The 13,567-nt window shown below is 66.0% G+C and overlaps 1 protein-coding gene across 1 annotated transcript; it reads left to right on the top strand.

Annotated features, from left to right (window-relative positions):
- The first annotated feature begins 5,278 nt into the window (after positions 1 to 5,278).
- Positions 5,279 to 13,048, top strand: LOC133625568 (zinc finger protein 585B-like). The gene is made up of 9 exons (XM_061997431.1): positions 5,279 to 5,858; positions 6,139 to 6,213; positions 6,537 to 7,498; positions 8,567 to 8,769; positions 9,366 to 9,475; positions 9,842 to 9,973; positions 10,525 to 10,575; positions 10,746 to 10,862; positions 11,132 to 13,048. Exons 1-9 carry the CDS (start codon positions 5,486 to 5,488, stop codon positions 12,499 to 12,501), a joined length of 3,393 nt encoding a protein of 1,130 aa, XP_061853415.1. The 5' UTR covers positions 5,279 to 5,485; the 3' UTR covers positions 12,502 to 13,048.
- Positions 13,049 to 13,567: the final 519 nt, after the last annotated feature.

Genomic DNA, 13,567 nt, shown 5'->3' with positions numbered 1-13,567 from the left:
GTGAGGGAGAGGGGGGACTGAGATTTGGGGGCTGTGGGGCAGGGAGGGGGCCTGTGTTCTCATGTCTTGCCAGTGGGATGCGGTGTGGGGGCACAGGCCCAACCTGCCAGTGCCAACAGGGGCGTCCTACTGCAGGGCTGCTCCCCCTGGCCTGCCTGCAGCCTCCTCGCATGGTCCTGCCCCCCACAGCACCCACACACCAGCGTGGGCAGGTGAGGGTGATGGGGGACGCTGCACCCACTGGAGCCCAGCACCCCACGGGACCTCTCCTCTCAATGTCCTGGCTTCCCAGAGAGCAGCCCGAGCCCCCCACTCACCCACTCGCGCTCCGGGACGCTGCGTGCCCGGCGCTGCCCGCGCTCTGCCCCCGGCCCCTCCGCTCCCCTGGGCCGGGATCGGCCCCTGCCCGCCCCCGCAAGGGGTCACGGCCGCCGCGGGGGGATCCGCCTCCCCTCCACCGATTCATCCGCCCCCCGCCCCGGGGATGCGCCCCCCGCTCCGCCGCCCGCACCTGCGCGCTCCCGCCGCCGTTCGCGCCGCCGCGCCCGCGCGGGGGGGCCGGGGAGGAGCCCCACGCGTGTGGAGGAGGCGGCTGGGATGGACCCCGGATCTTTCGATCCGTGTCCCTCCTCTGTCCCATCCAGTGAGGAGGGGTGGGGGTGCTACCCCGCTCCGCCTCCCACCTCGCGCGTGGGGCCGCCCCCTCCCCGCGGGTTAATGAACACCCACGCAGGGTGCGTGGCTGCCCGGTCGTTGTCCCCTCCCTCCCCCCCCGCATCCTCCACTGCGATCAAACTCCAGGGACGAGGCGAGATAAGAGCTGGGCCCGACCCACGCGAGACCGAGGCCACGCAGAGGGGCCGGGGGGCACCTCCCAGCACACCTCGCAGAGCAGCCCCGCGGGCGGGTGACCCCCCCCCCCCCCCCCAGACCCGGGGGTTGTGCCGTGCTCGGCGCTGGCACCCAGCACCCCCGGGAAGCAGCCGGCGGCCCCAGAGCCCGTCGCGGCGCTGAGGTGGCTGCGCTCTGAGCACTGCCGCCCCGGATCATCGCACCGCGACGGCTTTTCCCTGCCACGCCGCGGGCCGTCGGGCCACCAGCCCTGGCACCGCCCCGCCGCACCTTGTGTGCCGGGCCCCTCCGGCGACAGAACCGCCACCGAACAGTGTCCCCGTGGACGCCGGAGCTGCCGAGGGAGCTGAGGTGTCACGGGGGGAGCGCTCAGAAGGGGGATGGAGTTAATGGCATCGGGCATGGCTGAGATGAGGGGCGGACCCCTGAGGCTGGCCGGGGCTCACAGCACCCCCCTCCTGTGCCAACGGCATTGCCCAGCTGCGGCTTCTCGAGCTGCTGCTCTCAGAGACATGGTCCAGCTTCATCCCGTCAAGCACGGGCAGGTCCGAAGGAGCACCGGCCGGTGAAGGGCCTAGGGTCCAGGGCTGGGCTCCAGCAGGGGGGTCCCAGGGAGCAGGAGGAATGCTCCGGGAACACGTCACAGCTCTCCTGGGCTCTGATGTGGGATCTTGATGCTGCAGGGACACCTCCTGGCTCTCCCCAGCTCCCACTGGGGCTGGGTCACGGTGAGCCCTGAGAGAGGATCCACACTGAGACCTTCCTGTGGCGCCGGGGGGGGCTGCAGCGGACCCAAGTCCCACGCAGGACAGAGACAAGGTGATCCACGGTAAGGGGGGCACCGGAGGGTTCTGCGGTTTTTGAAGCACGGGATGGGGGGCAGCGGGGCAAGGCCCTCCCCTGGAGGCCTCCGCGGCCCGGGGGGCTGGGGAGGGGTAGCACAGCCCCGTGACAGAGCCTCGACGGGAACCTCCTACACCCATCCCCATGGCAACGCGTTCCCGGCCCGTTCTCCATGGCAACGGCTCCCTTAGTCTCGCCCCCCCCCGCCCCCATGGCTCTCCCCCGAGTATCCGTCGCCATGGCAACACCCCCACACACACATACGGGGGGGGGTGATGGGAAGCGGCTTTTGTCCCCATGGCAACGCGACGCGCCGGGGATGCCCTCCCGGGGATGCCGTCCGGGGGATGCTGGTCCCGGGGCCGCCTCTCCGGCTGCATCGCGGCCCGCAGCCGGCACAGGTCGGGGACAGCGGGGCTGAGCTGCCCGGTGGGTACAGCCCGGTAGCCTCGGGGGCATCTGTGGCCATGGGGACCCTGCTGAGGGCACAGATTTGGGATCTCTCCAGGGATGAGGACTCCCCCACAGCCCTGGCCAGCCTGGGACAGGGCTGGACAGCCTTTGAGAAAGAAATTGTTCCACATCTCCAGTCTAAACCTCCCGGGGGGCAACTTAAGGCTGTTTCCTCTCATCCTGTTACTGGGAGCAGACACCGACTCCTCCCCGGCCACAGCTTCCTGTGAGGGAGTTGCAGAGAGTGCTCCTGTCTCCCCTCAGCCTCCTGTTCTTCAGGCTGAACATCCCTATTCCCTCAGCCTCTCCCCAGCAGCCTTGTTCTCAGTTCTGGAGAGGGGTGACAGCAAAGGCTCCTCACAAACACGGAAGGTGCCTTCAGCCAGGATCTGCGGCAGCAAAGGGCCTCACAGGAAACACAGCAGAGCTCTGGAAACACGTCCCAGGCGTGCCTCATCTTCAGGTTTGATTTGCACAAGCTGCACACAATCCAGTCTCTTTGTAACAAAACATTTCCAAAACAGTTTTTTCCCCTTTGGCGTGACCTGAGGACAGCCCTGTGCTGGCCAGTGGCAGGACAAGGGGTAACGGGCACAGGCTGGAGCACAGGCCCTGGCACAGGAGGGGAAACTGCTTTGGTGCTGAGGGGAGGGAGCCTGGCCCAGGCTGCCCAGGGAGGGTGTGGTGGCTCCTTCTCAGGAGGTTTCCAACCCCAACTGGACACGTTCCTGTGCCCCCTGAGCCAGGGGAAGCTGCTGTAGCAGGGGTTGGGCTGGAGCAGCTCTGGGGGGCCCTTTCCACCCCCCACCATTCTGGGATCCTGTGAAGGCCTGTGGGTCTGGGCACCCTACCACCACAGCAGACTCTTGAACCTCTGCAGGCTCGAGCAGCTCCACTCACCACTAGGTTCATGGGCCACCTCAGCCCTTCCCCTCACACCCACCCTCCTCCTGCCTCCCCTCCGGCAGCAGCGGGTTCCCCAGCACCACGTGCCTGCCCGGCTGCTGCCTCTGCTCTCCCACCACCATTTATTCCCTGCGTGGGGCAAATAACTTCACCCGCTGCCAAACATAAACAACTGGCCCAGAAGGTTTGTTTCAAAGGCTCCTTTGATCCCAGGCATCCTCCCGTGGTTTCCTTTTATAGAAACGCAGGGATTTTTCTTTTAAAACTAGGACAGTTTTCCAAATCCTCAGCAAGAGAGAGCTTGGAACCCAGCAGCTGGTGCGATGGCAAACACTGCTGCAGGCTGGGAGCAGCTCAGGGTCACTCTGGGCATCACCACTGCACCATCACCAGCTGGAAAACAGGCTAAAGGGTTCCACGGCCACAGCTTCTGCACGGTGAGGCTGGGGGAGCGGCTGAGGGAATGGGAGTGTTCAGCCTGGAGAAGAGGAGCCTGAGGGGAGACAGCAGCACTCTCTGACACTCCCTGACAGGAGGCTGTGGCCAGGAGGGGGTTGTTCTCTGCTCCTGAATGACAGGATGAGAGGAAATGGCCTCAGGGGGCACCAGGGGAGGTCAAGATTGGAGATGGGGAACAATTTATTCCCCTAAGGGCTGTCCAGCCTCACTCCACGGGTGCCAGGTTGTGCCCAGCCTCTCCTCTTTCTCAGAGCCCGGTTGACAGGGAAAAATCACTCTAATTTTATCCCTAAAGAAGTGTAGACCCAGAAATGTGTGTCCTTGAGAGTGTGGAGAGGATGATGGACACTCCTCGGTGTCTTCAGCTCTGTCAGCCCTTCCAGCTCTGGTCTTGTTCCAGAAATATAATTGGGATGGTGTCTGTTGGCCTCATGAGCTTGTTCTGATCAGCAAAGGGGGAACAAAGGGAGTTTTGGCCTTTACACGATCTTTTGAGCCACAAAGCAGCACCCAGGTCTGGGTGAGCCAGGCACGTGTGTGCCAGGCACGTTTCAGGACGGCGGCACAATTAGGGCATCCCAAAAAAGCTACCCCGGGCCACGGCGTGCAGCGGGCTCAGCGATGGCACAGGAAGCGGCGAGAGGGGAAGCGCCTGTGAGCCACCCGACAGAGGCCACCGGCAGCCCCCTGCCCAGCGCCGGCCTGGAAAGGCTCCTCCGGCACCGGCTGCCCCAGTTCCTCCAGACACGTTCTCGCCCTGCCCAAGGGCTGCGGGGCAGATGGGGAGACAGGAGGAGGGTTTGCTCCTTCGCGGTGCCATCCCACAAGTGCGAACACTCGCCATATGTCTCTCTGTTCCTGACTCAGTCCTTTGGGCTACAGGCTCCTAAAGCCTTTGTTCCCTGAGCGTGGTGAGGCGCCCAGCCTGCTGCTAGAAACCCAGACACCTTCGGGATGCCGGCGTGGAACAGTGTGGGGGTTGGCACGGGGCGTGCAGACTGTGCAGGAGGATCTGGGTTTCTGGGCTGTGGCACATCTGCCACCCCCTGGGCAGCTCTTCTTGGGCCGTGTCCTGGGGGTCTCTTTGGCCAGCGTTGGCTCGTGTCCATAGAATCACAGAATCATTTTGATTGGAAAAGCTCCACAGCTTTGGGATCCCTCCAGGGATGGTGACTGCCCCACGGCCCTGGGCAACCTGGGACAGGGCTGGACAGCCCTTGGGGAATAAATTGTTCCCTGTCGCCAACCTAAACCTCCCCTGGGGCAACTTGAGCCTCTTTCCTCTTGTCCTATCACTCATTTCTTGGGAGAAAAGACTGAACCCCACCTCCTTAGAACCCCCTTTTGAGTAGTTGCAGAGAGTGCTCATGTCTCCCTTCAGCCTCCTCTTGTCCGGACTGAACACATCCCGGGATGCTGAGGGGATGCTGAGGGGATGCTGAGGGGATGCTGAGGGGATGCTGAGCGGACGCTGAGCGGATGCGGGATGCTGCGGGGCTGTGCACCGCCTCCCCGCACGTGACAGCTGCACAGATGAGCGTTTCCAGCCACACGCTCACAACGGGTTATTTTGCCACGCAGATGCCTCCTGCAGAGGAGGACAGAGAAGCTGGGGAAGGGCTCAGCGCAGGAAGCCGGCGCGGCCCCGGGCGGCACGGGGTGCTCCGTCGGGGCCCCGCTCGCTGCGTCTGACCCCCGGAGCCAGTGCCGGGCCCGCCCCCCGCCCCGCCCCCGCCGCCCCCTTCCGGGCCCGCCCCCGGCCGCCATGCAGCGGGTAAGGCTGAGCGGGGCGCGGCGCCCGCCGAGCCGTCGGTAGGGGCGGCCGGGGGTCGGTCCTTGCCCTGGGCCCGGTCGCCAGCCCGGGTTTGGCCGCCACCCCCCGCCCCGCGCCGGAGACCCCCGGGAGCTGCCAGCACCTCCCCCTGTCCCGCCCGCCCGAGGATCCCGGTCAGGCGCGGGGGTTGGTGGGGCTATGTCACCGTCCTCCTCCCGCCCCCGTTCCCGCCCCCGTTCCCGTCCCCGGCAGGTGCTGAGCCGGGCCGGGTGCGGGGGCCGCGGGGCTGCGGGTCGCGGGTCGCCCCGCTCCCCCCGGGCGTTGCCGGGGCCGCACGAGGGCGCCCAGGAGCACGTGCGGCCCCGCGGCTGGTGGCCGTGGCTGCAGCCCCCCGGTGCGGCCGGGACCCCCGTGTCCCCTCAGCCCCCCGGCTCCGCTTTCCAGGGCGCGGTGACTTTCCAGGAAGTGGCCGTTTACTTCTCCCCCGAGGAGTGGGTCGAGCTGGCGGCATGGCAGCGGGAGCTCTACCGGGAGGTGATGATGGACAACTATGACCTGGTTGCCAGCCTGGGTAAGGATGCGGCCCTGGGGAGCCCGGGCACGCAGCCGGCAGCGCCGCCGGGCTGGGAGCGCGCCCGGACGCCCGGCCCGGCCCCGGCGTGTCAGGAACGACGGCTCCAGGTACCCCGGCCCCGCTGCTCCCCACCACGGCTGGGCTCGGCACTGGCAGCTCCCGGCACCCTGCGTGTGGCAGCCCCCGGCCCGCGGCTCCGGCGTCCCCTGGGCACACGGTGATGGCGATGGGGCGGCCTGGGGGATGCTGAGGGGGGTGTCTTCTTTCTCCTGAACAGGCTTCGAGCTCCAGTTCATGCACAAAATGGAGCGGCTCGTGGGGGACGGCAGGGCTCCGGATGCTGCTGGCACGTGTGAGTGACCGCGGGGCTGCCGGGCTGGGGAGCGGCTGCCCGTTGAGAGCCAGAAGCCCTGAGCGTGGCACGAGGCGGCTGCCCCCCGCCAGACCCCCACGAGGCAGGACCCTGTCCCACGTCCTCGCTGGGGGGGTTCAGGGGTCCTGCTGTTGTCCCCTTGGGGTGAGGGGAGGCTGCGGTTGGGTGAGCAGCCAGTGCTGTGGGCTCAGGGGCTGTGGTGGGTCTGTGCTGGCGGTGCCCCCGTGCCAGGATGCCCCCACCATGACTGTGCCCCCACCATGACTGTGCCCCCACCATGACTGTGCCCTTATTCCCTCCAGCTGCACGCGACACTGAGGATGAGGAGCAGTGCTGCTGGGTCCGGTGCACGTCACCAGCCGGCGCTGGGGTGGCCGAGGAGTTGGGGTACCCCACGCTGTGGCGTGAAGCAGAGCCGGGGGCCTGGGCCGGGACCCCCACCGCGGGGGCCGGGGGGCTGCTCATCTGTGGCACCTGCGGGCAGAGCTTCAAGGACGAGGCCGGGCTGAGCACGCATCAGGGCGAGCACTTACACGTGGGCCCCTCCTACGAGTGCAGGGCCTGCGGCAAAGCCTTCCGCCACCACCGCAACCTCCTGACGCACAAGAAGCACCGCGGCCGGCACCCGCACGTCTGCACCGAGTGCGGCAGGGCCTTCTGCCTCAAAGGAGACCTGCTGCGGCACCGGGCGAGCCACGGCGGCGAGGGCCGCTACTCCTGCCCGCTCTGCGGCCACGGCTTCCGGCACAAGCACGAGCTGCAGGCACACGGCAGGGAGCACAACGAGGAGCACAGCAAAGAGCACACCAGCCACACGTGCCAGTGCCCCAGCTGCCAGGAACTCTTTGAGGACGAGGCCAGCCTGAGCCGGCACCGGGTGTCTCACTGCGAGGAGAGACCCTTCGTGTGCAGGCGCTGCGGGCTCAGCTTCAGCTGGAAGGAGAGTCTCCTCATCCACCAGCGCAGCCACGCGCCCGAGCGCTCCCACAAGTGCCCGGACTGCGGGCGCAGCTTCAGCCACAGCGGGAACCTGCTGGTGCACCAGCGCGTGCACACGGGCGAGCGGCCCTTCGCCTGCGGACAGTGCGACAAGGCCTTCCGCAACAAGGCCAACCTCATCACACACAAGAAGGTGCACCGCCGCTACAGGACCTTCGCCTGCTCCCAGTGCCGCCTGGGCTTCCGCTCCAACAGCAAGCTGCTGCTGCACCTGCGGGCACACGGAGAGGGGGACGGGGGCGCTCCCGGTGCTGGGGAGAGCCCGGTGGGGTGCCGGCAGTAGCCACGGTGGGAAGAGACTCATCCTGTCCCCTGAAGATGTGGCTTTGCTGGTGCCCACTGCCTCATCCCTGCACCCCTTTAAACCTCGAAATGCCTCCCTGTGCCACTGCTCCATTTTTCTTCCAGCCCTTGGAATCTGGGTTGATTTTCCTCTCGGTCACAGTGCTTGCTGGCAGGAGCCACAGCACCATGTGCTCTCTGCAGCTCAGCCTCGCTGTGCCATGGGTCCCACAGGGCCCACCCATGCCCGTGGTTTGGGGTGCAGAGCATCCCTGAATGAGCCAGCATTCAGAAAACGAGCTCCCCGCACTGCTGGGGGGATGGCAATGGGATGCTCAGTCCCACTGCCAAGGAGCCAGCGGGGCCACGGGGTGTGGTGGGCATCACTCAGGGCTGTGTGGGCACTGTGAGGGCTCCTGAGCACCGGCATGGGGATGCTGCCGGGGTTGTCCTCAACACCCCCCTCAGTAACGCTGTTCTCACCATGCGTCAGTGCCTTCGGTTGCTCAGGGGGACCCTGTCACCCCCACTGGGATCTGTCTGGGGACGTCTGTTTGAGGCTGTGTTGTCTGCAGAGGGTGGTGGCACTGGGCACTTGGGGTGGTGCAGGGGGTTTCTTCCTTGAGTTGCGCCCAGTCCTGGTGCCCATGTCCCTGGGGAAGCCTGTGGGCACGTGGGACACCGTGGGCACATGGGGCACTGTGGTGGTTGACGTTAATAAACCCATCTGTCAGGAACGTGGCTGTGGGCTTGGATGAGTGGTTGTCACCGGTGATGGTGGTGGGGGGAGCCCCCCAGAGCTGGCACAGGCCTAGGAGGGTTCTCCTGCCCTGGGCATGGAATTTGCCAGGGCTGAGCTGGGTCCCACTCCAAGCGCCTGCCGTCCCAAGGAGGGGGTCTGGAGCATCCTGGGAGGGTCTGAGGCGTCCCACGAGGAGTCAGATCCCGGTACTGGGCACATCGGTGGGGGAAAGGGGGGGGTCTGGGGCATCCCCAGGGGATGTGGGGCATCTCGGGGGGCACCGGGGCATCTCAGTCCGGGGTCTCCCAGTGGAAGGGGGGTCGAGGCATCCCGGGGGACACCGTGTCATCCCGGTCCAAGGCATTCCGAGGCTGGTGGAGGGGGGGTCGAGGCGTCCCGGTCCCGGACTACATCTCCCGGCAGGCAGCGGGACGGGGGCCCTTTGTCTGCCGCGCCCGCCCCGGTGCGCCCGCGGCCATCGGCGGGGATGCGCGCCCGTCTGGGCGCGGCCGGTGAGAACAGCGGCCAGGGGGATCACGGGGGGGCACCGGGGGCACCCCGTGGCGGCGGGGGCTGTGTGAAGGGGCGAGCTGCCGGGTCCGGCCCGCTCGCCGGTCTCCGGTGGCCGCGGGGCGCCGCGGGGGTCGGTGCTGCCTTTTCCACGCCGCGTCCCGTGGGAAGGGGGGTGTCACCGGGAGCATCCCGCCGGGACCGGGGCGGCCGAGGGGCGCGGAGAGCACCGGGCACCGGCGAGAACCCCCAGCCCCCCTGTTTGGGGAGCCGGGGGGGTGCCGGGGCGGGGGCTGTGTGGTGTCAGGGAGCCCGAGGTGGGCAGAGGCTCCCAGTCCATGGCTGCCAGGCTGGAAAAAGGCTGGAGGCAGCGCTTTGGGTGATGCTGAGGTGACCTGGCACCCGTGCCCTGTGTCATGCAGCCTCTGTCACATCCTCCTGCTGGGCATATGGGGGTCTGGGGAAGGGATGCAGGGAGGGAATTGGCACAGCCCAGGCATGCTGGAGTGGAGGGCTCAGGGGTGAGCATCCTTGTGCCCACAGGCACTCCCTGGGACTGGGAGAGGTCAGAAAGAGACTTTCCCATCCTCTGGTGTAGGGTCTTCTGGAGGGAGCCCAGGAGCCCGGCAATGGAGCAGGAGGAGAAGCCATTCAGGGGGGATCCCCAGGATGTGAGGCTGCGGGGGATGCCCAATACCTGTGGCACAGGTGAGGCTGCCAAAAGCTCTCATGGGGACCCAACTGCTCTGGCACCGTGGTGCCTTGGCAGCCCCAACCCCCAGGAGTGCTGGGGTCAAGGTGCGGCGTCCCGCGGGGAATGCAGTGCCTGGTGCTGGGCTCTGGTGTGGTTTTGGTTGGTTGAGAGTCCTCACTGCTCACTGGGGAGGGATGGGCAGTTGGGCTGCATCTGTGGCTGGAACTCCTGGTCTCCTCCCAGGGAAGGCTTTATGGCCCTGTGTCCGGTGCAGGGCTGCAGAGGGAGCGTATACCCGGGGCTGGCACAGCTCGTGGCTGCTGGTGTGATGCCACCACTGTGATGCCAGGCTGCCCATGCTGTCCAGGAACCCAGAGCAGCTTTGTCTCCCTCAGGGAAGGGCTGGGCTGGCGTGAAGCCTGAGATCATCGTGAAAACAGAGCCAGAGGACGAGTTCTACATCGGGTGTCCCCAGGGCCTGGGTGCCACCATCCCCAGTGTCCCCAGCACTGGTGAGCAGAGCGGGCAGCTGGGGGAGGGCTGGGAGCTCAGCAAGACCCACAGACCCTCAGGATAGAGTTCCTACTCCAGCAGGCTGCTCGAGGTGACATCCTGGGTGACATCCATGTGGGGACATGGGAAAGGCCATTGTGCCAGGGAGCTTTGCTGTGACAGTGCCTGCCCAATGCCCTCTGATAACTGGGAATTCCCTTTTAGGGGGAGTGGATGGGAAACCAGGTGTTCCATTTCTTCCCTAACAAGTGTTTAATCAGCTCAGGTGTTTGGGATCTTGGTGGTTCTGGGGCCATGAAACTCTGCTCTGCCTGGAACTGGGCATCCTGGCATGAGGAGGTGCTGGGGAGCTGCAGGTAGCTCCTGGGGCTGCAGAGCCATGAAGCAGGGCTGGGACCAGCACAGGAGAGCATGGAGATGCCCTCAACCCCCACCCCATCCCCATCCCCAAGCCCCTGCCCCATGCCTGAGCCACCTCCTCATCCTGACCCCCTGCTCCATAGCCTCTGCCCCATCCCTGAGCCCCACAGACTGCCCTTTCTTCCCACAGGCATCAAAGCCGAGGTGGTCATTAAGAGTGAGCCCGAGGATGAGGTGGAGGGTGAGTGCTGCTGCGGCTCCCGGGATGGGGACGTGTCCCATCACACTGCGGTGTGTGAGTGTGGCTGGGACTGGGGGGGCTGTTGGGGACGCAGCCTGGGAGGGTGAAAGGTTTTGAGGCTGCAGGTGGTGCAGGAGCCCCATCCCCTGTGCTTCCCCTGCCTTTGGCAGGTGATGCTGAGCCGGAGATCATCGTTAAAGTGGAGCTGGAGGAGGAGCAGGAGCCGTACATGGGATGTCCCCGAGGTTTGGGTGACCCAGGAGCTCCTGGCCACTGCAGTAGTGCAGGTGAGCACTGGGACGGGGGGGGAGCTGAGGTGCTGGGGACCATGGGTTAGTGGGGACCATGGGTTAGTGGTGGCCATGGCAGAGTGAGGGGAGGGCTTGGGCTCCAGGGCTTTTGCAACCCAAACAATCCTCTGATGGGTGAGAGCCCAGCATGCGGGAACACACACCCACACCAGAGAGGTCTGGAGGGGGGAGTGGGGCTGCCGGGAGGGCTGAAGGCAGCTGTGGGGGCTCCCTGGGGTAATGGCACAGCTCCCTTCTCCTGGCAGGCAGCCAGTGGTGTCCTGAGGAGGGGCCAGAGGAGGTGAAACTGGAGCCAGCCGAGCTGGGCAGAGGCCTTGGAGCTGCTGCAGAAGACTCCTTTGGGCCCCGGCCCCGCATCAGCCAGTGGACGGTGCGGCAGGCACAGGGTGCTGTGGCTGAGCTCTGGCACAGCCAAATGACCCCCGATGTGCCACGGGCCACCCCCGAGCCCCGGGTGCTGTGCCCAGAGAAGGAGCCGGCTGCAGTGGGGCCAGTGAGCGGTGCTGGGCAGAACCCCCCCACAGCCACGGCCCCCAGTGCCACGGCGGCACAGCATCCCCGCAGCCACAGCTCCGAGCGGCCCTTTGCCTGCAGCGAGTGTGGGAAGAGCTTCCAGCACCGGGGGAACCTGGTCACCCACCTGCGGGTGCACACGGGGGAGAAGCCCTTCGCCTGCACCGTCTGTGGCAAGAGCTTCAGCCAGAAGGGTGACCTGATGCGGCACCAGCGCATCCACACCGGCGAGAAGCCCTTCGAGTGCGGCGTCTGCGGCAAGAGCTTCTGCTCCAAGCAGACCTTCGTCCTGCACCAGCGCATCCACACCGGCGAGAAGCCCTTCTCCTGCACCGAGTGCGGCAAGAGCTTCAACCGCAAGGCCAACTTCCTCACCCACCAGAAGATCCACCGCGGCGAGCGGCCCTTCATCTGCGCCGAGTGCGGCAAGGGCTTCTGCGCCAAGAAGACCTTCATCCTGCACCAGAAGATCCACGTCGGCGACCGGCCCTTCGGCTGCGCTGAGTGCGGAAAGAGCTTCAGCCGCAACGGCGACCTGACGCGGCACCAGCGCATCCACACCGGCGAGCGGCCCTTCGCCTGCGCCGACTGCGGCAAGTGCTTCAGCCACAACGGCGAGCTCATCAAGCACCGGCGCATCCACACCGGCGAGAAGCCCTTCGGCTGCGCCGACTGCGGCAAGAGCTTCAACCGCAAGGGCACCCTCATCACCCACCAGCGCATCCACACCGGCGAGCGGCCCTTCGCCTGCCCTGACTGCGGCAAGACCTTCAACCTGAAGACCACGCTGATGAAGCACAAGCGCATCCACACCGGTGAGCGGCCCTTCGCCTGCCTCGAGTGCGGCAAGAGCTTCAAGTACAAGGGCAACCTGCGGACCCACCACCTCACGCACACGGTGGAGCGGGTCTACCCCTGCACCGAGTGTGGGAAGGTCTTCAGGCACAAGAAGGAGCTGGCGGCTCACCAGGGTGGGCACACCAAGGAGAGGATCCTCTCCTGCTACCGGGAGGCAGAGCCCTTCAGCCCCTTGCTGGCCGCGCACCCGCTGCTCCTGCCCTGCGCTCAGCTCCCGCTGGGGGCTTTGGCCAAGTACAACTAGGAGGGTGAGAAACAGCAGGGAGAGCCACTAGAGACTGTGGGGCAGCCCTGGGGCTCCCTTTGCAGTTGGGATCCCTCTGTGGCCAAGTTTGCACCCCTCCCCCTCGTTCCTCTTCCACCTGCTCTGGGCAGCCACTAGCCAAAGGCTTTGTCTCATTGCAGCCCAGGCTCCTGCGGCACTGCTGGGAAGCGAGGAGCCATCTAGGGGACCAGGGGTGTGGAGGAGGGTTGCTCCTGGGCAAACTATCCCCCCTCAGCTGCTGCTGGAGGAGCAGGGGGGTTAGGGGGGCTCCCAGGGCTGGCCAGCTGTCTGACCAACCTGCTGTGTGGCTCAAGGAGAAACTCGGGGCTTCCTCCCCTGGGGCTTCCTCCTTTCTGTTTTCCCATCTGTGAAATGGGGCAACACCACTTCCTGCAGCCCCCCCTACCCTGAGGGGATTCACCTCTTCCCAACACTGCAAAGCCCCCCTGGGCTGGTGCCTACAGGGGTGGGGGCAGACCAGGAGCAGCTGAGCTGATGCACGAGGGTCCCCCAGCGAGCCCCAGGGTGCAGGGGGGGGGAGGGGGGTGTTGTGCTATTATTTATAACTTCTTTTTTAATTTTCTAACCTAGAAACTAATAAAAAGTGGAAATAATGGTGTGACAGCCCATTGGTGGGTGCAGTTCACTGCTGGTTATTCCTGCTCAACCTCCCTCGCTGTGGGACCTGGGGCTGTTCAGCCTGGGGAAGAGAGGGCTGAGGGGGCACCTTATCAATGCTGATCAATCCTTAAAGGGTGGATGTGGAGAGAATGGTGTGCTGGCCAGTGCCAAGAGGAGAAACTCCTTTGCTGCGGTGCTGGAAGAACAGTAGGGCAAGAAGCTGGTGCTGTGGGTACCCCCCTGCCTGGGGCTACTGCTGTGCGGGTCTCTGCTACAGCTGCTGTAGCTGCTCTGCTGCCGGGCGGCCTGTGCTGGAGCAGCTCTGCTCTGTGCCTGCGGGAGCTCGGTGCCGGCGGTTTGGGGGCTGGTATCAGCGGTACAGGAGGGAGCCCGGGAGTGAAGCCGCCTCGGCCGGGCGGTTGCG

The sequence above is a fragment of the Colius striatus genome, chromosome 5 (genome assembly GCF_028858725.1).
Source record: "Colius striatus isolate bColStr4 chromosome 5, bColStr4.1.hap1, whole genome shotgun sequence".
NCBI lineage: Eukaryota > Metazoa > Chordata > Aves > Coliiformes > Coliidae > Colius > Colius striatus.
This window is presented reverse-complemented; position numbering and strand designations above follow the sequence as displayed.

Coding starts and splice junctions, on each gene's coding strand:
- LOC133625568 (XM_061997431.1), top strand. CDS start 5,486: ATGTCACCGTCCTCCTCCCGCCCCCGTTCCCGCCCCCGTTCCCGTCCC. Junction 7,499..8,566: donor CCGGTGCTGGGGAGAGCCCG/GTGGGGTGCCGG, acceptor GGGGTCTCCCAG/TGGAAGGGGGGTCGAGGCAT. Junction 10,576..10,745: donor GCCCGAGGATGAGGTGGAGG/GTGAGTGCTGCT, acceptor TGCCTTTGGCAG/GTGATGCTGAGCCGGAGATC.